The following is a 23164-nucleotide window of genomic DNA, read 5'->3' on the forward strand; positions in this document are numbered from 1 at the left end:
AGCATACTATTTTACTCTTGACCAGTTTTGAGAGAAAAATCCTCACTTTTAACCTGAGACTTTCATTACCTAAGAACGAGCCCTTTATATCTAAATTGAAAGGGGAAATTGACAGTTTTCTCAACGATGGATGTAAGAAATCAGCTTTCATTCATCTGCCTGACATCGAATCATGCAGTTACAGGTCAGGCGCTTCTCTTGCTGTTCAGCTTGGTGAGAAAATGTGATTTCGATGACTTTGATCGTAGCATGATTTGGGTGCAGGTTGGAGTGTTTCTGAAACGGCAGCTCTCAACATAAGTGTCTAGACAGAACATCCAGTGAGCGGCGGTTCTGTGGACGGAGACACCTTGTTGAGGAGAAAGGTCGGAGGAGTAAGAGCAGACAAGCTGACAGGTAACGGTGACCTAGTTAACCAATCTTTACAACTATTGTGAGCAGAAAGCACATCAGACAGCACAACGTGTTAAACCTCGAGGTGGATGGATCACAAACGGAGTCTAGACCAGAACACCGTGCTGCTCTTGAGCATCTGCCAAAGTTATGTGATGCATTCATGACAACACTGACCAGAATCTCAAAGGAAAGTTAACAAAATGATGTGGAATCCATGTCATGAAGACCTGAGGCTGTTAACAGAGAAAAGGGAGGCTTAAACTATATACCCGTTCAACTGCTGAGCTAGATTTTTCCTCCAAAAGCCTTTTTTTGAAATTTTGAAATTATTGTTGAGTTCCTCAACAGAAGAAAAAAAAAAAAAGGAATCCACAAATGTAGGGATGTTTGAGTTCTTGCTGACAATCCCCTGGACTATATTCAGTAATTCATCACATTAAGAATGTGCCTCATTCTTATTCTCAACTTTGTTCCAGTTCACTTGAGCAAGTTCACTCTCCAGATGTGGCTGATCTCATGTGAGGGTAGTCAGTGCAGGAAGACAAACAATTTTTTTTAAAATTTGTGTGACAAAGCCAGGCGTGTGCAGGTACTTTTTGTTTTCCTCTACATAAATTGCTTGTGTAAGTCATTTCAAGTAGATACTGTTGTCTTGTTTTGTTTTTAAGACAACAGTTCCTAAACTTCATCTTTGGGATCTATCCCTCTCTGATTTTCTGTATGAGAATACACACAGACACAACCCCCACTGCTAAGATCATACAGACCAATCACTTCAGCATTCATTTGTTTTTCCACCATCACTCTAGAGAGGGATCATTTTGGGTTGTGCGCTGCTTGTGTCATCTGTTCTTCTTCCCTGTAAACAGGTGTACAACTATCATAAATACTCACATCCACACTTTACTTGTGCGGAGTGAGGGGGGAGCATGTTTTTGTCAAGATACCACTTTCAGACTCAACAATTTTTGGGAGATTTTTAATCAAGTGAAACATTTTTTTCTGCTTATGATGAGCTTTCTCTTGTAACTGGCAGCACGTTGTAATGTGACTGTTGGACGAATGCAAAGTGAAGGGATTTGTCTTTGCAGGAACAGGAACTGTTGGACATTGTCTATGAGGTACTTGGTCTTTTCCTGAATTGATGCAGCCTATTGTGAGGTTTGACTAAGCAGGTTTCAGGTTAATTATGTTTTACGCAGACTGAATTTATTGCACTTCTGGCTGATGTGTATTCTGTCTGGCTCGGATAACATTTACCCAAATCTTCTAACTATCCAGAGCAGCTGCATCCATGCCTGGGTTGCCCTGGCTCTTCACTCGGTGGCCCGCCTCAGCACTGTCACTGCTGCTTCTCGGTGCCGTGAGCAGACAGGCGGGTCTGGGGGTGGTCCGGGCGGCGTTGTGCACCAGGTGGGGTGCACCGAGCAACAAGACTCTCTCCCAGCACGGCGACGTGATTATTGGCGGACTCATTAATATGAATTACATCCCTTCGGCTGTAAAGCAGGACTTCGTCAAGCTGCCACATTATGAACCTTGCACTGGGTAACCGCATCACATTTTCTATACTGCAAGATGATGATGATTATATGAGAGCCTTTTGGACATCTGTTTTTTTTCTTCACCCATACATTTATATTTCATCAATATTTTCTCATTCACTCTTCCTTTTTTTCTCTTGCGGTCTCAGGCTGGAACTGCAGTCGTTAAAGTACATGTATGCAATGGCGTTTGCGGTGGAAGAAATCAATCGCCACAGCACCCTGCTGCCGGGAGTGAAGCTGGGATACCGTATAGTTGACAGCTGCGGCCGATATCCCTGGGCTCTGCAAGCGGCACTGTCGCTAGTCGGAGGAGACACAGGCGGCTGCAGCTCAACAGCCTCTACACCTGCATCCCACGAGCAACCTGGAGAAGCAGGTATGACTTGAGATGATTTAGTTTGCGTCCAACGTCTGCTATGTCCACGGAGAACAACAACAACAACAGCTGGCCTGGTTGCAGTATGAACAGATTGAACAGTGTGTCTATCATCAGGTGGGCAGCCCGTTCCTCTGCTGATCGGTGCTTCCGCGTCGACGACAGCCAAATTACTGTCCAGGATCCTGGGGCCTCTCTCTGTACCCATTGTGAGTTTTATTACCTTAGGAAATCGTCCTCTGATGAGCCGTTTTTTCGTGCAGTTGCTGACACATTTAACATAATTAATAAAAAATATTTGAAAAACTGCTGTAAAATGCCACAAATATAAAAATATTTCTGTCTCTCCCTTAGATCAGCTACCTGGCTAGCTGCCCATGTCTTAGTGACAGACTCAAGTTTCCTAACTTCTTCAGAACAATCCCCAGCGATGTTTACCAAGCCCGGGCCATCGCTCGGCTGGCCATACGCTTCCACTGGGCTTGGGTTGGAGCTGTACTCGTGAACAATGACTATGGCCATTTGGCAATACAGGTATATCTTTTTGTTATCACACTGTAATATATGACCTTCATATGTAGTACACATTGCATACACATACATATTTATTTTTTTATTTTTTTACCTCATTGTTTTCAGGTGTTTCAGGACGAGATTCAGGGGAAAGGGGTTTGTCTGGATTTCATAGAAACTGTCCACAGAGAAACTATTGTGAGAGATGCCAGACGTGCAGCACTCGCAATTCAGGCTTCCACTGCGAAGGTTATTCTGATCTTCTGCTGGTACACGGATGTGAAGGAACTATTCCTGGAACTAAACAAAATGAATGTGAGTGACTGGCATGACATTTTGCAAAGACTGAAGGGGTTCGCTTTTGAAAACAGACAAACTTGGCAAAAACTAAATATCATGTGTTTATCTTGTCCTCATTTTTTTATTTGAAGAGTGTACTCTTATCCGCAGGTGACCGACAGACAGTTTGTGGCCAGTGAGGCCTGGAGCACCAGTGATGATATCCTACAAGATCCTGCCACCTCGAAGGTGGCAAGCGGGGTTCTCGGCGTGGCCATCCGAAGTTCAACGATACCCGGATTTGAAAAATACCTCAGAAACTTGCACCCAGTTCGTCGACCTGATGATGGATTCTTAGGAGAGTTCTGGGAAAAGGAGTTTGGATGCAGCACAGGCAACAGAGCCTCCTTTTCATATCCCTCTTCACCACTTAAAGCCCAGACTGACCATCCATCAAATTTTCCCACCCCGTCTCTCGCCAAGGAGTCCGTTCAGAAAGCTTCTCTACCCCCCTGCAGCGGCACAGAGTCCCTGGAGGCCGTGCAGCATCCCTTCACTGACACCTCTCAGCTACGGGGAGCATACAATGTCTACCTTGCTGTTTATGCTGCAGCCCACGCCCTCCACAGCCTGCTCTCCTGCAACATCTCATCTTGCTCCTCTCCGAAACACATCGAGCCAATAGAGGTAAACATGATTATCACTGTTTCATCATAGCCACAAGAGGATAAACTGAATCGTGTGAAAGTGCATTTTTGTTTCCGGGTTTTGTCAACAATTTCCCTCCCCCCACATTTGTGACCTTCAGCTGTTGCAGCACATGAACGGTGTGAACTTCACCACGCCACAAGGGGAAGAGTTTTATTTCCAAGGAGCTGACATTCCTGCAAAGTATGACCTTGTCAACTGGCAGAGCACTCCCGAGGGGCCGCTAAAGCTCGTTGTGATTGGCCATGTGGACGGGTTTGATCTCCACCTCAACGAATCAGCTATTCAGTGGAGCACAGAATCCAATCAGGTCGTCAGATCAACAACAAATTGTCCCGAAGGCCATTAAAAGAAATATTGAATTTTAAATACATTTTGTTGTGAATTAACCAGATCATGTCACGGAGAATGTAACCCTGCTTTTGGATAGGTGCCTGTTTCAGTGTGCAGTGAGAGCTGCTCACCAGGATCCCGACTGGCCCACAGGAAAGGGCAACCTGTGTGCTGCTTTGACTGTATCCCGTGTGCTGACGGGGAGATTAGCAATATCACTGGTGATGAGATTACTCCATGACATTGCACAGTCTTGTGTTTGCAACCTTAATTTCCCCCATTCTGTCTCATTTTCCTTTCCCTCTTTCTCCATCCTCTGCCAGGTTCCCCTGACTGTGAGCCCTGTCCGTCTGACCACTGGTCCAATGCTAAACGAACCGCCTGCATCCCTCGCCAGTTGGACTTCCTGTCCTTTGATGAAACCTTGGGCATTACCCTGACAACAGCAGCAGTGTCTGGTGCCACGGTGACAACGGCTGTGTTAATGGTTTTTGCTTACTACCATCAAACACCTGTGGTAGGAACCCAGTTTAATGTAACAGTCGATTGTACCCAATCTGTGTTTCGCTTTTCTATCCTCCATCAACTTTGTGTGTTAATCTGATTCACCTGAAGGTGCGAGCCAACAACTCTGAACTCAGCTTTCTGCTTCTGCTGTCGCTGAAGCTCTGCTTCCTGTGCTCACTGGTGTTCATCGGCCGTCCGTCAGTCTGGTCGTGTCGGTTCCAGCAGGCAGCTTTTGGGATCAGCTTTGTGCTGTGTGTTTCCTGCCTCCTGGTAAAAACCATAGTGGTTCTGGCTGTTTTTCGCTCAGCTCGGCCTGGTGCTGAATCCTTGATGAAGTGGTTCGGTCCAGGCCAACAGAGAGGCAGTGTCGGCCTCTTCACCAGTGTACAGGTGTGATTTGTTTTATTGATTAAATGGTAAGATTGGTCACACTTAGAAATACAGACTATCATTTTTTTTTTTTTATAAAAAGTAATACATTTTGTAGTATGAATGAGGTATCAGTATAAAGTATTTACTTTTCATACAGGTTATCATCTGTGCCATATGGCTGTCCCTCAGCCCGCCTATGCCTCATCATGATATCGGTTTCCAAGGGTCAGTGGTCACCCTGAAGTGTGCCATGGCCTCTGTGGTGGGCTTCTCTCTGGTTCTGGGCTACCTTGGCCTGCTGGCCTGCACCTGCCTCCTCTTGGCCTTTCATGCTCGGAAACTCCCTGACAACTTCAACGAGGCCAAACTGATCACCTTCAGCATGCTGATCTTCTGTGTTGTCTGGGTGGCGTTTGTCCCTGCCTACATTAGCTCCCCTGGGAAGTATGTTGTTGCTGTGGAGATTTTTGCAATTCTTGCCTCCAGCTATGGTTTACTGCTCTGCATTTTTGCCCCTAAATGTTTTATTATTCTATTGAGGCCTGAGAAAAACACAAAGAAACACCTGATGGCTAGATAGGTTCTGTTGCACAAGCCACGCACCGTGCATATCTTTTTTATGTTTTTGTCTCGTCAATTTGTTTCATGTAGATAAATCCAATTGTAAAGGTGCTTCTCAGAGTTGCAGCTTTTATTTGCAGCTTAATATCTAAGAACAAGTCTGCTGTTCTTAGACATCATGGATTATTCTATAAAAACTTACGCTTTATTAATTTGACTATTCTCCATTCCAATGTTTTGATAAAATACTTTACCTCAAATGAATGAAACTCTAAACAACTTTCTTAGAAATCAGAATTAGTTATTTATTTGAGATTGTGTGTAACACTATGCCGTCCTTTTCACTATATGCATGCATTAACTCTTTGTAAATAATAAAGATTTAACACTATCTCAATGCGTCACTGTCATATGTTTTGCCTTTATTTAATTAAAACAAGTATAGCTCCTTTTATTTATTAAAATCTGCGAATTTACTCCACCTGCAGTTTAATCTTAAACATGGTATAGTTATCTCATTATTAGGTAGATTAGGTAGATTATTATGGACTGATGACGTTGACGCTGAAGTTTAAACTGCGTGAGTGCAATTATGGCCACTAGGTGGCAGCATTGTATCATCCAAAGGTGCTCCGATGCTTCCACCACAGTGTTTCACAAGGTTGTGCAGTGGAGCAACATATTTTCTTCCCCTGCTTGTATATGTGATAAAAGGTGGATGATCTGTGTTCATTGCAAATTTGCGTGGAAGTGAGGCTGTGTATTAATACAGTATAAAAGTATTAAAGTATAAAAAGTAAAATACACAATAAGGATACAAGGGGAACTTGGCATCGACAGAGTTGTTCACATAGATGTGACAAACTTTCCTAAGAGCCGCAGAAAAAAATAATCACATCTTTGCAAGGAGTGGATACTGTGCACCGGTGCAATACACTAACAATGTTCCCATTCCCAGGCAGATGGGGAAGGTGTAGGGCAGGAACTATTTCACTTGTGTTCTGAGCCAGTCAGTTTGTGGTCCTTTCTCTACAACATGCAGGTTGACTTCTGTCATTTCTTCTGAGAGTGCAGCCTTTACCTCTCTAGTAACTGTGGATAGGGCGCCTGAAAGAGGTGTCTGCTTTTTCACAAACAGGTTCCTGCAAGATTTTTGTGACAATTTTTTCTGTTTTCCCTCCAAGTATTTGTTACAGTAATGGATTCCTGCCAGGGGGCAGAGGGCGCATTTTGCCACACCCGTGCTAAAGCTAAATTTCACACCAAATGACACCACGTTTCTGCATATGTGCAAATTTTGGTGAGTTTTCATGCACATTAAGGCAGATAAAACTGAGCGCAATGAGGAAAGACAATAACAAACGGCTGCAAAACAAGAGGGCCTTTGCAGGTCGGTACTCGGGCCCTAATGATTACATTTCATTTTCTAGTGATACATAAAGGCTTCATTCTACATCAGTATATGAGAGCCGCTGCTGCTCATCCAGTCTTTATGGCTCGTTCATTGCTCACCAGGGCCTTGAAAGTTGCACTTCTCGGCTTTCCTTCATGAAATCAACAATATTGAAAATCATCATTCAAAAGTAATTCATAAACAAACAACAGTGTGGTTCGGCCCTGGGGTGAGAGGTGTTTCTGTGTGAGTCACTGTGGATTAATTGATCAACTAAATGCATGTGAGGGAGAGAGAAAACGAAATCTATTGGGATTTCTGTGGTCACTGCCCTCCAGGTAAACGCCCGTGGGTCGGTGTCACACTCTGTCCACACCCAGTCATTATATTATTGTTTTGGCCTCACCTTTCAGAGAAGTGTCATGCTGTTTACCATGTTCCTCCATGGGCTGGCTTTACAGCTGATATAAATACCCAGAACAACATCTTTGCCGTGCAGAGCAGAGGGGGTGCATCGTCAGGGCAAGTTGAATCTATTGTACTACACATTTTGTCATTAGAATTATTTCATAGGTAGAACTTTTAACTTTTCTCCTGATACATTAAGACGGATTTAAACAAAATTGTATCTGTTCATTTCAGGAACGATGTCTGTATTCATTGCACCTCTGAATGAATATATTTTAACTGACTGTATTTGATTTATTTTCAGTGTACAGAAACGCTGCATCAATGTCTTGGTTCTCCTGGCTCTTCACGCAGTGCCGCTGCTCAGCACCATGGCTGCTGCTTGTGGGACTCGTGGGCAGAGAGCTGGGGCTCAGGGTGGGGTGGCAGGTGGTTCAGACAGCGACGTGCTCTCGGTGGGACACGTCGAGTGTCCAGGGTCTGTTCCAGAATGGAGATATGGTTATTGGTGGCCTCTTCAGTCTGTATAACAAACCTCCAGCTATAGACCATGACTTCACTCAGCGGCCACACTACGAATCTTGCACCGGGTAAAATTCTGAACTGCAATTATTTTTAATTTTTACTGTGAATGTATATTCATATGTTGGACAAACATTTCATAAGCGTTAACATTAGCTGTATCCATACAAAGTTAAGTATTGGAGGTTCTTTCGCGCTGAAATGCAAATGATCTTTCTTTCATTTCTTACTGATTGAGGGGGAAAAACTGATTACCTTGAATTTGGATATGATTATTACTACAGATTATTTGTTTCATAATCACATCATGTCATTTTGACTAATATTTCCTCTCGTACTCTCTCTCTCGCCTCACGTCTCAGTTTGGAAAATCTTCCATTGCAGTACATATATGCTATGGTGTTTGCGGTGGAAGAAATCAATCATAGCACAACGCTGCTCCCAGGTGTGAAGCTGGGCTACCATATCCATGATAGCTGTGGCCTTCCCCTTTGGGCTTTGAGGGCGGCACTGTCCCTGGTTGGAGGGGACAGCACCAGCTGTAATTCAACAGCCATGCCAGACTATCCCGCTGGGTATGGAGAGAAAAGTGGAGAAAGGAGAGGTACTACATGCAGCTTTGCATATACCTGATGTATACCATTCGCTATTGATAAGAAGCAAATAAATATGATGACAGTGTAAACACTGCATTGTTGTGTTTTCAACAGAACCAAGCACTTTTCTAATTTGTTTAATTGAACAAAATGACTTTATTTTGGCTCAGGTGAGGTTCCCTTGATCATTGGTGGTGATTCATCTATAACCGCCCAGATACTCTCCAGACTCCTGGGGCCACTCTCTGTGCCTTTAGTGAGTTTTATTTTATTTTATTAAATATATGTACAGAAAATATTAGAAATCAGACATTTGAAATTACAAACTACCATTATACAAAAATCAGACTTCATGAAATACTTAATTAAGCATTTATCACATTTCTCATAACAATTCACAAATGTGTGTGTGTGTGTATGTGTGTGTGTATTTATATAATATTATAATTTCTCACCCTCTTTTTCTTTATTTTCTATATCTGGTTCTATGTATTGATTCCTTTTTACAGTAAACTGCAGAAACGATATTCTTTTTAGAATAGAAAACATAGCACCTGATGGGAAAATTGATTACAACAATCGTTCTGTGTGAGACTAAAGAATATGTATGTAACTACACATGTGTGTATGTGTTTTTTGGTTTTTTAGATGAGCTACACGGCTAGTTGCCCCTGTCTAAGTGACAGGCGCCAATTTCCCAACTTCTTCAGGACCATGCCCAGTGATATTTACCAAGCCCGTGCCATTGCCCAGCTTGCTATACGTTTAAATTGGACTTGGATCGGAGCAGTAATGGCAAACAATGATTATGGCCTAACGGCAATAAAGGTGTTTCTGTATTTGAAATGTTACTGCATCTAGTCTACATGCAATATTTGAATGCTTGTCATCCATCTAATCTTTTTGTTCATGTCATATCAGATATTCCAGGAGGAGACTCAGGGAGCAGGGGTGTGTCTGGCATTCGTGGAGGCTCTCCGAAGAGAAAACATAGTGAGCGATGCCAAACGGGCAGCACTCGCAATCCAGGCCTCGACTGCGAGGGTGATTCTGATCTTCACCTGGTACACAGACGTGAGAGAGCTGTTTCTGCAACTCGCCAAGAGAAATGTGAGAAACTAAACTGAAATTGTACATTCAGTCTTGTATGTGAGTAAAATGAGATTTTGACCGTGTCGTCATCACCAGGTGACTGACAGACAGTTTCTGGCCAGTGAAGCCTGGAGCACGAGTGGTGATCTTCTCCAAAACCCTGCCACTTCTAAAGTGGCAAGCGGTGTACTCGGTGTGGCCATTCGGAGTTCGGCCATGCCTGGGTTCGAAAATTATCTCAAGAGACTGAATCCATCTCGTCATCCTGATGATAAGTTCTTGATAGAATTTTGGGAAAAAATGTTTGGCTGTAGCCCTGCAGCCGCACCTTTTCCTTCCAATGCCACTTCACCACCTCGTGCAGACGGTTTGCTTCAAAAGGCTTCTCTACCGCTCTGCAGCGGCACCGAGTCCCTGGAGGCAGTGCAGAATCTCTTCACTGACACCTCTCAGCTGAGGGTGACATACAATGTCTACCTTGCTGCTTACGCTGCAGCCCACGCCCTCCACAGCCTGCTCTCATGCCCAAACGGCAACAGCCCTCCAGGAAAAAACAGCTCCACCTGCTCCTTTCCAAAACATATCAAACCCATACAGGTGAACACAATTATTTCAGTTTCATTTGATCAACCAACATTTGCAAATTCATAGGGGTGATGTGATTTGATATAAGCAAATTAATTTGTCACATAAAAATTGCTCTAGTACTCTCGATGTATACATTTTTACATTTGCAACATGTTTATGCATTCAGGTCCTGGAGCACCTGAGCAAAGTGAACTTCACCACACCGCAGGGTGAAACGTTTTATTTCCAAGGCGCTGATGTTCCAGCAAAATATGACCTGGTGAACTGGCAGAGTACCCCAGAAGGGCAACTCAAACTTGTTGTGATTGGTCGTGTGGATGGATTTGACCTCCGCCTTAATGAGTCAGCAATTCATTGGAGCACGGGAGCCAATCAGGAGGTTAAAAAGGAATTGATTGAGGCCAATACCAACATTTAAATGATTCCTGTGATACACAAGATGTAATGTGATTGAAAATATGTATTTTTTTTATTTTTGCTTAAGGTGCCTGTTTCAGTGTGCAGTGAGAGCTGCCCCCCAGGGACCCGCATGGCAACCAGGAAAGGGGAACCTGCCTGCTGCTTCGACTGTATCCCGTGTGCTGACGGGGAGATTAGCAATATAACTGGTGAGGGATGGTGATTTTCCCATTTCAACACGTTATCCATTCAGCACCAATATGCATACAATACTGCAATATGCAGTAACATTAACTTTGTATAATACTTTAGGCTTATTTACAGTTTTCCTTGTTTATTTATTTATTTCTACTTATATTTTCCCGTGTGCTCTCCTCTCCAAGGTTCTCCCCACTGTGAGCCCTGTCCGTCTGACTACTGGTCCAATGAAAAACGAACCGCCTGTATCCCTCGCCAGTTGGACTTCCTGTCCTTTGATGAAACCTTGGGCATTACCCTGACAACAGTCGCTGTATCTGGTGCCACGGTGACAACGGCTGTGTTTGCTGTGTTCATTTATTTCCGTCAAACACCTATGGTAAGAACACAGTGTAATATAACAGAGAACTACACGGTTCATTTTATTGGTTAGCAGTTTGTAATTTAAAAAAAAAATCTGAATTAATCTTGTGTTGTTAATGTAAATGTGTAGGTGCGAGCGAACAACTCAGAACTCAGCTTTCTGCTTCTGCTGTCGCTGAAGCTCTGCTTCCTGTGCGCACTGTTGTTCATCGGCCGTCCGTCGGTCTGGTCGTGTCGGTTCCAGCAGGCAGCTTTTGGGATCAGCTTTGTGCTGTGTGTTTCCTGCCTCCAAGTCAAAACCATAGTGGTTCTCGCAGCGTTTCGCTCAGCTCGGCCTGGTGCTAAAGCCTTGATGAAGTGGTTTGGTCCAGCCCAACAGAGAGGCAGCGTCTGCCTCTTCACCTGCATACAGGTCAGGGTTGAAGATGCCTTTTTTTTAAAATTACAAAATGATCATTAATTACACCATCTCACCTACATTTACCTGAATTTGTGCAATGCTTTTTTCATCAAGGTTATCATCTGTGTTATTTGGCTATCGCTCAGCCCCCCAGTGCCTCAACCTGACTTCGATAAACCGGGGTTAAAGGTCACCCTGAAGTGTGCCATGGCCTCTGTGGTGGGCTTTTCTCTGGTTCTGGGCTACATTGGCCTGCTGGCCTGCACCTGCCTCCTCTTGGCCTTTCTCGCTCGGAAACTCCCTGACAACTTCAACGAGGCCAAACTGATCACCTTCAGCATGCTGATCTTCTGTGCGGTCTGGGTGGCGTTTGTGCCTGCTTATGTTAGTTCTCCTGGAAAATATGCAGTTGCTGTGGAGATCTTTGCAATCATTGCTTCAAGCTACGGTTTGCTGTTGTGTATCTTTGCTCCAAAGTGTTTCATCATTCTTTTGAGGCCTGAGAAAAACACAAAGAAAAACCTGATGGCCAAGTAGAAGAGAAAACTGAGAATGCATGTGGTGACTTATTATGAGTAAACAATGACAGTAATAATGCTTTTTTTTTTCTCCAGATGTGTGACAAATTGTGACATAGAGTGAATCACAATGACCTGTATTTGACCATATGATGTCAGATTTATTGACATAGACAACAGAATACACTGTGTTATAGATTTAAAAACATTTAAGTCATGAAATTTGAAAACATTGGCCTATTTTACTTCAGTGTTTAATTTTTTTATAATCTGAGAAACATTGTACAGCATAAAAACAACAACATTAATAAACATAAATATAAGTAAGGTCCATTGTTGTGTCTTTGTTCCTTATATTGATGCAACTTTTTTCAAGGGTTGTTCCATGACGATTGAGTTTTGAAGAAATAATAAAAAAAATATAAATGTCTGAGAAAATTATATTAGATTACCGTAATTGTTTAATTTCTCCCCATCGTTCAACACGTCTCCTCAATTGAAACAACCATATCATATCAAGTCTCTATAGTCTCCTTTTTTATGCATTGCAGTTGACAATTATGATGAAGAATTTATTCAAAGAAAATAAATTCAAGTTGATACAGGGGTTTACCCATCCTGGGTAAAATGGAATATCTGTCTGTTAAAGCGTTCTTACACATTATTCCAGGTGGAGAAATATTACATTTTCAAATACATTTATTTTGCAATAAGCCTTCTTCATGAATCACTTAACATTACTATTAGCTATTACAATGAGCAGAATCAACAAATGTTCACCTATTTTAAGCCTTGGTTTTTGTATTATACAGATAAAAGCGATTAATTATGTGAAACGAAATTAAGTACAGTTCTTATGACTCCATTCCTCGACCCATGATGGCTTTCTTCGTGTTCCTCTCTGGTCGCAACAGGATTATGTAACACTTGGGTCCAAACAGTGCCACCAAGAGGCCAAAACTGGAGGCCAGGATGGCAAATACCTCCACCACATCTGCAAATTTCCCTGGTGAGCTGATATACGCAGGGACAAAGGCCACCCACACTGCACAGAATATTAGCATGCTGAAAGTTATGAGTTTGGCCTCATTGAAACTGTCTGGAAGATTTCTTGCAAAAAAAGCTAACAAAAAACTGAGCACAGCCAGTAAACCAATATAGCCAAGTAACACTGCAAAAGCAACCGTGGATCCAACTACACACTCATAAACTATCTTGTCACTGTGGTATTGAGTGTTTTTGTGAGGAGCTGGTGAAGCAGAGACGAGCCAGGCGGTGCAGATTGCTGCTTGAACAGAAGTCAGAACCAGAACTGTCCCTCTCTGCTGCACAGAACCAAACCACTTCAGACTGGCTTCACCTCCTGGCTTGGAGGCCCTGAACACTGCCAGAACCACCATGGTTTTCACCAGGATACACGAGATACAAAGCACAAAGCTGATGCCAAACGCTACATGTCTCAACTGGCATGTCCACAGTCTGGGGCGGCCGATGAACAGCAGTGAACACAGGAAACAGAACTTAAGTGACAGCAACAGCTGGAAACTGAGTTCAGAATTGTTGGCACGGACTACTGGTGTGCTGCGATGACAGATGAAGATGACCAGGACAGTAGCACAGATAAATGTTCCCAGCAGTGAGGTGGTTGTCAAGCAGATACCCAGAGGCTCGTGGTAGGAGAGGAACTCTGTTCTCTTAGGAACACAGTGGTCACGCTGGGGGCTGGACCAGAAGTCCTCTGGACACCTGGTGCACTCCATGGAGTCTACGGAAACAGTGAAATTGTTGAGATACAAATAATATATCTTTAAAGTGCAACGTTTAAAACTTAACACTCACCAGTCTTATTGCTAATCTTTCCCTCAGAACAAGGGATGCAGTCAAAACAACATTCAGCTTCCCCCTTCTTTCTGGCCATGCGTGTACCTGGAGGACAGCTCTCACTGCACACTGACCGAGGTGGCTGTAAGGACACAAATATATTGCTATGATTGTACAATATTTACACTGCTATACCGCGTTATCCAAGAGATAGTAGTCTGAAAAATCAGTAGTAACCTGTTTGGATTCAAAGTTCCAGAAGATTTTGTCTTCATCAAGTGTGAGTTCTTCACCTTTGGAGGCGGACTTCTTAACCTCACCCACATTCTGAACTTCAGTTCTTCCATCAGGGAGCCACAGCCAGTTCATGATGTCATATATTGGTAAGGCATCACCGTTCTCATCAAATGACACTTGATCACCAAATGGTGTGGTGAAGTTGATTCTTTCCAAGTAATACACAAGCTATGGGGGAAAAAAAATCGACATTATTAATTTGAAACTACAGCTTCGTATAGTTTTGAACTTGTGAATTCATTAAAAATTCCAACCAAATCCTTCAAAGTAACAAACATTAACAATCTCAGTAAAGACAAGATGTTGTTCTGTTTGACCTAATATTGCAATCCACTTATCACCTATCACCCAGCAGCAAAGGGAAAATATTTTCATCTATTCTTTATTACAATTAGAAATCTCACACTATTCTGAACGCAACATCACAAGAAAAATCAAAAATCAAATAAAGGATTATGTCACAGTAACAGGTGGAGTGTTAACTGATATCACACCTGCCATGGCTCCAGTCTTTGCAAATTCCCACAGCCGTGCCCACTGAAAGGTCCTCTCCCTGGCTCACACTGCTGCATGTCGTGAAGGGCATAAGCCAGAGCATACACAGCCTTATACACATTATACTCTGGCCTGAGGTTTGAAATGTCCAAAAACTCAGTGTCCACATTCTCCAGCTTTTCCTGTCCGGTGCATAACGTTCCTCCATTTTCCACCCAACCTGTTGGAGGTGGTGCAAATCTACATTGAAACGTGTATTCCCAAAACTGATTTACCTGAAAGATATATTCAAAACAGTCTATTAGAAACCATAGCAATATTCTATTGACTATGACTATTTTTGAAAACACCAGATCAAATAGTATGGTTGATCTCTTACCATGCCATTCCCATAGCTGTTGTTATAGTGTAGGTCAGGACGTATTTGTAACAGGAAATCCCTGAGCCCTGATATTTCTCCTCGACGGATGGCAATGCCCAGTGTTCCACCCAGGTACGGCATGAGGTCGGGGGTCTGCAGCACAGCAGCTGCTGTCCAGGCTTCACTGGCCATCCACTGCAGGCCTGTCACGTTCTGCCTCACGACCTGTACATTGCATTATAACAAACACAAACATTCATACTGTGATGCCACTGAAGTAGCATCTAGACTTCGATATAATTTGTCCGATCTTAATCTAAAACCCTCCGAGCAACATCTTAATAACATATCAAATTAAATCTATCTTCTTACAACTTTTTCATTTTGAAAACGAAAACATTAAGTTTTATGTTATGTTACAATGAAATTGTAATTCAAGGCCAACCTCTTTCATGAGGTAAATCATGTGACTCTCTTGTGCAAACACAATGACCACACGCGCTGTGGATTTCTTCATCACATTCACTATTCTCCTTAGTTCATCTGGGTTGTCGCCCCAGGGCAGAATCTCTGTGTAGGCCAGACAACCTCCACCAGATGGAGCCAGGTCACTATGGAAGGATCTGGCAGCGTGGACTCCATAATCATCATCACTGATGAGCAGACCGGCCCAAGTCCAGCCAAAGCGTTTAAGAATCTGAATCATAGCACGCACCTACAGTATGTGGATACAGTGGAGGGATTAGTCCACGGTCTGGAAAAATCGTTCACTATAGATCATTTTAAACAGGTGACACAATGAAACACGTTTAATTATTGCCTTTTAGTGCCATAATCTGACACCATACAATTCCATCAATTAGACAAATAATGTGACTGGAGATACATTGATCTTTGCACTATAAAACATTTTCTTGCACATGCATTATTCTATGCATTTTCATTTGCTGATAGATTTTCACCTGGAAAGCATCACTCGGGATCGTCCTGAAGAAGGATGGAAACCTTTGCCGGTCACTCAGACAGGAACATGTGGCAAAATAACTCACCTGACAGAAAAACACAGTCTGTACACCATATCCCAAAATATTTCAAAGCCGTTGCTGAATATTTATTTTTGATAACTTCATGGTTACATCTGAAATAAACTTGTAATTAAATCAAAATTATCCGAAATAATGATTTGATGGAAAAGCAGAAGAACTTACCATAGGTACTCTGTACAAACCTAAGACAGTGGAGATTGCAATGCAACGTGTAGAGGAAGAATCACCCACAATCCCTAGGACCGGAGGGGTTCCTACACAGGGCTCGTGTAAAGTGACTTGATCCTCTTTACCACTGGCCAAGGACAGTGCTGCACGGAATCCAATCCCCAGTGTGCGGCAGTTATCGTACAGGGTGTATCCCAGCGTCACGTTAGGTAGCAGGTTGGAGTTTCTGTTGATCTCATGGATGGCAAATGCCATGGTCTGGGCTTGTCTGAATCCTATAACATCAAAACTAACACATAAATACAAGTGTTAACTACAAACAACAATAAAAAAAAACATTGTTATACAGAATTTGTGCAACATACATAGAGATTTTGCAAACATTGAAACCAGTCGATAAGAAAAAACCATAATACTGATAATACTACGCAAATGGAAAAAAAAGGAGAATCATGTTGAAAATATTCAACATGATCAATATGACATAAAAATACAACATCATTCTTTCACAGTAACATTACATAATCAAAACTATTTTCTTCATAATTTTCTCCAGTGCTTTCTCTTTGCTGTTTTCCTGACAGACTCACCCATGACAGATGGGCTGCTGTGGCTCTGAGGAGAAAGACAGGTCAGGATAGGCAGAAAAGAAGTGCATTGCAAACAGCCCACCTAGAACCACATCTCCAGCTTTGTGCATCCCATTTAGAGGAAATTGTCCCTGCAACCTGCAAGAGGAGGAATAAAGAGGCGAGGACACCGCAGCGGAAAAGCAGGAATACAAAAACATTTGCAGGGGCAAGTAAGTGTCTAAAACTACCCTCATGACTTTCCTCTTGTTTATCCCTTTTCTGAATGCAGCTTTATTGCCATGTCACCCTTTTTATGTGGCGCGGTGTTGTTTGAACCTGCACACCACCCACCAGGGCAGAAGACAAAGGTATAGGGGCAGGGTCTAAAATACATCTCATTTGAGACTGTTTGTACTGAAACAGAATTTTTTTTGTGCAGTATTGATAACAAACCTCCACGTCAATGTTTCCAATGTTTCTCACCTGAATTTACAGTAAGTTTGAAATGACCTTGCCGGTTGTATTATGTTGTTTGTTGTACTTTTTTTATTACCACATTTAAAGACCTTCCAAAGTGTATGTATGGTCAGTTGTGTATACAATTGTCGTCAAGTTCACCTTCCAGTAAAACATCTTGTCTTAAAATACAGGTTTTCTTTTTTAATTGTTGTGGAGTTCAAAATCTAAAAAGATACGAACATGCTTGAGGAGTCAATTTGTACCGTGTTAGTACAAATTTGTATGTAAGAAAAGCATATCCAATGCAAAGCATTGCATGTGCACACTGCATGTGCACTGTATACAGCCTTAATAGAAAATGATAACATTTATGTTGTAATTATGCCATTTCATAATGACACCATTTACACCATATAACGTAGAATGATTGGTTAATCTAAATGTCATTTTTCTGACTTCATAGTGATAATAAAATGCTGTCATTCATATCATCATGAATCTCTTTTTTCAATTATATAAGCTCAAGGTCTTGTCTAGAGTCCAATAGGATGCAGAGATATCTCGTGAATTCACTTTTTTTGGCTATGCATGACATCATTTTCTGATTTCTGCGACTTGTTCATGACAGCACTTATCATCTGACATTATGCGATGGGGAATAATTTTCTGATCAATACAAGCCTGAGATAGTCTCTCTAGCCCTATTATTTTTCAGAGATATTTTGGAAAATGCTTTTTTTCCAGACCATATTTTGGTTGACCTTGACCGATCAGCTCAAAAAGTTAATCAATTTAAAGTACCATCCCAAATAATAATCCCATTAAGTTTGTTGAAAATCTATCCATGCATTGTTGAGTTATTTTGTCTACACACACATGCACGCACCCACACACAGGAGTGAAAACAATACCCTGCTTGTGTGGCTACGCTGTTTGCACAAATGCACAAATGAGCCCTGTATTTATGGAATCCATACATCCATCCTTGTTTTCTTAAGCTTATCCAAGGTCAAGTTGTGATGGCAGCAGACCAAGCAAGGTTTTCCAGACTTCACTCGACAATCACAGGAGATTGTTTAATTGGTGAGAAATACAAAAATTTGCATCAGCCCCAAACTGGTCAAAAATAATATCGCATGAAACCCGTTAATCAGCAAAAGTATATTTAGAGAAAGTTTCTTACAGTTTAATCAGTTGTAAGTTTAACTTGCACCGTGAAAAGCGAGAAAAGCCACAGCAACATTTAAAGTTTAAGTGCTTTGTACTTTAATAACATCCTGTGAAAAATAGAATAAATCATCATGTGTAATTATTCATGAACATATTATTCAAGTTGTCTGACATTTCCCATTGAAATACATGTAATATGAGCTCTTCTTTCTCAATAACATAATATTAATATTAGTATTAACATGGTATGCATGTATTTTTATATCGTGGAGAGAAAATTATTTATTATGTCATTGAAAATGTCTTTTGCCATTTTTATGACTCCATTCCTCGACCCATGATGGCTTTCTTTGTGTTCCTCTCTGGTCTCAACAGGATTATGTAACACTTGGGTCCAAACAGTGCCACCAAGAGGCCAAAACTGGAGGCCAGGATGGCAAATACCTCCACCACATCTGCATATTTCCCTGGTGAGCTGATATACGCAGGGACAAAGGCCACCCACACTGCACAGAATATTAGCATGCTGAAAGTTATGAGTTTGGCCTCATTGAAACTGTCTGGAAGATTTCTTGCAAAAAAAGCTAACAAAAAACTGAGCACAGCCAGTAAACCAATATAGCCAAGTAACACTGCAAAAGCAACCGTGGATCCAACTACACACTCATAAACTATCTTGTCACTGTGGTATTGAGTGTTTTTGTGAGGAGCTGGTGAAGCAGAGACGAGCCAGGCGGTGCAGATTGCTGCTTGAACAGAAGTCAGAACCAGAACTGTCCCTCTCTGCTGCACAGAACCAAACCACTTCAGACTGGCTTCACCTCCTGGCTTGGAGGCCCTGAACACTGCCAGAACCACCATGGTTTTCACCAGGATACACGAGATACAAAGCACAAAGCTGATGCCAAACGCTACATGTCTCAACTGGCATGTCCACAGTCTGGGGCGGCCGATGAACAGCAGTGAACACAGGAAACAGAACTTAAGTGACAACAACAGCTGGAAACTGAGTTCAGAATTGTTGGCACGGACTACTGGTGTGCTGCGATGACAGATGAAGATGACCAGGACAACAGCACAGATAAATGTTCCCAGCAGTGAGGTGGTTGTCAAGCAGATACCCAGAGGCTCGTGGTAGGAGAGGAACTCTGTTCTCTTAGGAACACAGTGGTCACGCTGGGGGCTGGACCAGAAGTCCTCTGGACACCTGGTGCACTCTATGGAGTCTACGGAAACAGTGAAAGAGTTGAGATACAAATAATATATCTTTAAAGTGCAACGTTTAAAACTTAACACTCACCAGTCTTATTGCTAATCTTTCCCTCAGAACAAGGGATGCAGTCAAAACAACATTCAGCTTCCCCCTTCTTTCTGGCCATGCGTGTACCTGGAGGACAGCTCTCACTGCACACTGACCGAGGTGGCTGTAAGGACACAAATATATTGCTATGATTGTACAATATTTACACTGCTATACCGCGTTATCCAAGAGATAGTAATCTGAAAAATCAGTAGAAACCTTTTTGGATTCAAAGTTCCAGAAGATTTTGTCTTCATCAAGTGTGAGTTCTTCACCTTTGGAGGCGGACTTCTTAACCTCACCCACATTCTGAACTTCAGTTCTTCCATCAGGGAGCCACAGCCAGTTCATGATGTCATATATTGGTAAGGCATCACCGTTCTCATCAAATGACACTTGATCACCAAATGGTGTGGTGAAGTTGATTCTTTCCAAGTAATACACAAGCTATGGAAAAAAGAAAAGAAAAACCAAACCATTATTAATTTGAAACTAAATATAGTTAAATATTCCAACCAATTCCTTTCAGGTAATGCACATTAACAATCTCACTAAAGACAAGATGTTGTTCTCTTTGACCTAATATAGCAATTCCCCTATCACCTATCACCCAGCAGCAAAGGGAACATATGTGGAGTGTTAACTGATATCACACCTGCCATGGCTCCAGTCTTTGCAAATTCCCACAGCCGTGCCCACTGAAAGGTCCTCTCCCTGGCTCACACTGCTGCATGTCGTGAAGGGCATAAGCCAGAGCATACACAGCCTTATACACATTATACTCTGGCCTGAGGTTTGAAATGTCCAAAAACTCAGTGTCCACATTCTCCAGCTTTTCCTGTCCGGTGCATAACGTTCCTCCATTTTCCACCCAACCTGTTGGAGGTGGTGCAAATCTACACTGAAACGTGTATTCCCAAAACTGATTTACCTGAAAGATATATTCAAAACAGTCTATTAGAAACCATAGCAATATTCTATTGACTATGACTATTTTTGAAAACACCAGATCAAATAGTAAGGTTGATCTCTTACCATGCCATTCCCATAGCTGTTGTTATAGTGTAGGTCAGGACGTATTTGTAACAGGAAATCCCTGAGCCCTGATATTTCTCCTCGACGGATGGCAATGCCCAGTGTTCCACCCAGGTACGGCATGAGGTCGGGGGTCTGCAGCACAGCAGCTGATGTCCAGGCTTCACTGGCCATCCACTGCAGGCCTGTCACGTTCTGCCTCACGACCTGTACATTGCATTATAACAAACATATACATTCATACTGTGATGCCACTGAAGTAGCATCTAGTTTCCACAGTTGATATCATATACAATCCTATGTTTTACATAGTATTATAAGTGCGGCATATAATCTTAACTGGAGTTCTGTAGCATTTCTCCATGTAAACAATCTTACTTGAGGAGCATATTTAACAAATCAGAGATGAACTTAAATCTACTTAAAGGTAAAGTTTTTCCCACATAACAAAGTTTAATATTAACTTATGATGAAATAGTTTTTCAAACCCAACTTCTTCCATGAGGTTAATCATGTTACTCTCATGTGCAAACACAATGACCACACGCGCTGTGGATTTCTTCATCACATCCACTATTCTCCTTAGTTCATCTGGGTTGTCGCCCCAGGGCAGAATCTCTGTGTAGGCCAGACAACCTCCACCAGATGGTGCCAGGTCACTTTGGAAGGATCTGGCGGCATGCACTCCATAATCATCATCACTGATGAGCAGACCGGCCCAAGTCCAGCCAAAGCGTTTGAGAATCTGAATCATAGCACGCACCTACAGTATGTGGATACAGTGGAGGGATTAGTCCACAGTCTGGAAAAATCTTTCACTACAGATCATGATTAACAGGTTCCACAATGAAACGTGTAATTATTGCCTTTTAGTGCCGTAATCTGACACCATACAACTCAAATAATGTGACTGGTGATACACCAAATATATTGTTGTTCTCATGTTCTTGGACATATTTTATGCATATTGATTTCATGTATATATTTTAACCTGGAAAGCATCACTCGGGATCGTCCTGAAGAAGGATGGAAACTTTTGCCGGTCACTCAGACAGGAACATGTGGCAAAATAACTCACCTGAAGAAAAATTAAATTGTACATCCTAAAAGTGCTATCAATCCCTCTGCGTTCTCTTTTGACTTTTTAATGTTCATTACTACTTGTTTACAACTACAACTAATCACAAATGACCCAAAACAATGATTAGATGGTAAGGCAGAAGAACTTACCATAGGCACTCTGTACAAACCTAACACTGTGGAGATTGCAATAGAAGTGGTAGAGGAAGAATCACCCACAATCCCTAGGACCGGAGGGGTTCCTACACAGATCTGGTCTAATGTAACTTGCTCTTCTTTACCACTGGCCAGGGACAGTGCTGCGCGGAATCCAATTCCGAGTTGGATGCAGTTATCATACAGACTGTACCCCAGAGTCACATTAGGTAGCAGGTTGGAGTTTGTGTTGATCTCCTCAATGGCAAAGGCCATGGTCTGGGCCTGTCTGAATCCTAAAACATCAAAACTAACACATAAAATACCTGTTTACTACAACAACAAAAAACATTACCCCCCCAATGTGATACAGTAACTGTGTAAGCATACACATGTTGCACAACTAAAAATTAAGAAAACAATGAAAGCCAGTTGAATATCAACAACCACAATGATATGTGAATGAAAAACAAAAGAGAAAATAAGCGTAAAAGCATCATGATCAAAATGACATTAAATACACAATGAAATTCTTTCACTCTCAATCAAAAAACATTTTCCTAATAGGTTTAATTTCCTGCAGCTTCTGATATTTGCTGTGTCCCTGACAGACTCACCCACGGCAGGTAGGATGCTGTGGCTCTGAGGCAAAAGACAGGTCAGGATAGGCTGAAAAGAAGTGGATTTCGAAAAGCCCACCTAGAACCACGTCTCCAGCCTTGTGCATCCCATTTAGATGAAACTGTGCCTGTAACCTGCAAGAGGAGGAATGAAGAGACGACGACACAGCAGCGGAAATGTCGAAAGTGGGCAACATGAGGAAGAGCAACTTGGTGCATAATGTCCACATTACTTCTTTCAGGTGAACCCCTTTTGTGAGTGCAGTCAATGATTCAGCTCTATGTCACCACATTTTATTGAGTTGCAGTGTTGTTCGGTCTTTCACAAGAAAGAAGAAGGGGCAGGGACTTAATTGCAATTCATTTGAGATTCATAATGAGGCAGAAGTAACATGCGCAATTTGACAAAACCTCTCCAAGGCCATGTTAAAAATATATTCAATTAAAATGTATGTCTTGGATGACTACAATAATTGAGGTTTACTGAAAATTGAATGTTTATCAAATTATGTGTGTATTCAGTTTTATGAATATCA

The 23164-nt window shown here is 42.1% G+C and overlaps 3 protein-coding genes, 1 long non-coding RNA gene and 1 pseudogene across 4 annotated transcripts; 3 read left to right on the forward strand and 2 right to left on the reverse strand.

Annotated features, from left to right (window-relative positions):
* Positions 1 to 1785: 1785 nt before the first annotated feature.
* LOC118299096 (extracellular calcium-sensing receptor-like) lies at positions 1786 to 5983 on the forward strand. Its single transcript, XM_035622525.2, has 11 exons — positions 1786 to 1944; positions 2090 to 2319; positions 2437 to 2528; positions 2674 to 2853; positions 2959 to 3147; positions 3283 to 3798; positions 3920 to 4129; positions 4250 to 4373; positions 4476 to 4669; positions 4768 to 5049; positions 5189 to 5983. The coding sequence occupies exons 1-11, from the start codon at positions 1877 to 1879 to the stop codon at positions 5609 to 5611; spliced, it is 2508 nt and encodes an 835-aa protein (XP_035478418.2). The 5' UTR covers positions 1786 to 1876; the 3' UTR covers positions 5612 to 5983.
* A 3707-nt stretch (positions 5984 to 9690) lies between these two features.
* On the forward strand, positions 9691 to 12098 carry LOC118299098 (extracellular calcium-sensing receptor-like; the record flags this gene model as incomplete). Its single annotated transcript, XM_035622527.2, has 6 exons — positions 9691 to 10200; positions 10358 to 10570; positions 10676 to 10799; positions 10974 to 11167; positions 11282 to 11563; positions 11666 to 12098. Coding segments are annotated over 6 exons (1746 nt in total), but the record flags the coding sequence as incomplete, so codon positions are not given.
* Positions 12099 to 12209: 111 nt separating this feature from the next.
* On the reverse strand, positions 12210 to 17628 carry LOC118299095 (extracellular calcium-sensing receptor-like). Its single transcript, XM_035622524.2, has 9 exons — positions 16848 to 17628; positions 16252 to 16546; positions 16006 to 16092; positions 15489 to 15758; positions 15062 to 15268; positions 14682 to 14957; positions 14128 to 14355; positions 13909 to 14032; positions 12210 to 13834 (listed from the first exon to the last, which is right to left on the reverse strand). Exons 1-9 carry the CDS (start codon positions 17081 to 17083, stop codon positions 12924 to 12926), a joined length of 2634 nt encoding a protein of 877 aa, XP_035478417.2. The 5' UTR covers positions 17084 to 17628; the 3' UTR covers positions 12210 to 12923.
* LOC124850786 lies at positions 13856 to 18957 on the forward strand. Its single transcript, XR_007031697.1, has 5 exons — positions 13856 to 14034; positions 14144 to 14273; positions 16842 to 17059; positions 18287 to 18371; positions 18834 to 18957. It is a non-coding gene; the product is annotated as an uncharacterized LOC124850786 (long non-coding RNA).
* On the reverse strand, positions 18774 to 22945 carry LOC118299534 (annotated as a pseudogene).
* Positions 22946 to 23164: the final 219 nt, after the last annotated feature.

The sequence above is a fragment of the Scophthalmus maximus genome, chromosome 11, assembly GCF_022379125.1.
Source record: "Scophthalmus maximus strain ysfricsl-2021 chromosome 11, ASM2237912v1, whole genome shotgun sequence".
Lineage (NCBI taxonomy): Eukaryota > Metazoa > Chordata > Actinopteri > Pleuronectiformes > Scophthalmidae > Scophthalmus > Scophthalmus maximus.

Coding starts and splice junctions, on each gene's coding strand:
- LOC118299096 (XM_035622525.2), top strand. CDS start 1,877: ATGAATTACATCCCTTCGGCTGTAAAGCAGGACTTCGTCAAGCTGCCA. Junction 2,854..2,958: donor ATGGCCATTTGGCAATACAG/GTATATCTTTTT, acceptor CATTGTTTTCAG/GTGTTTCAGGACGAGATTCA. Junction 5,050..5,188: donor GCCTCTTCACCAGTGTACAG/GTGTGATTTGTT, acceptor CTTTTCATACAG/GTTATCATCTGTGCCATATG.
- LOC118299095 (XM_035622524.2), bottom strand. CDS start 17,083: ATGAGGGTAGTTTTAGACACTTACTTGCCCCTGCAAATGTTTTTGTAT. Junction 14,958..15,061: donor ACAGCTATGGGAATGGCATG/GTAAGAGATCAA, acceptor TATATCTTTCAG/GTAAATCAGTTTTGGGAATA. Junction 14,356..14,681: donor AAAGACTGGAGCCATGGCAG/GTGTGATATCAG, acceptor TTTCCCCCATAG/CTTGTGTATTACTTGGAAAG.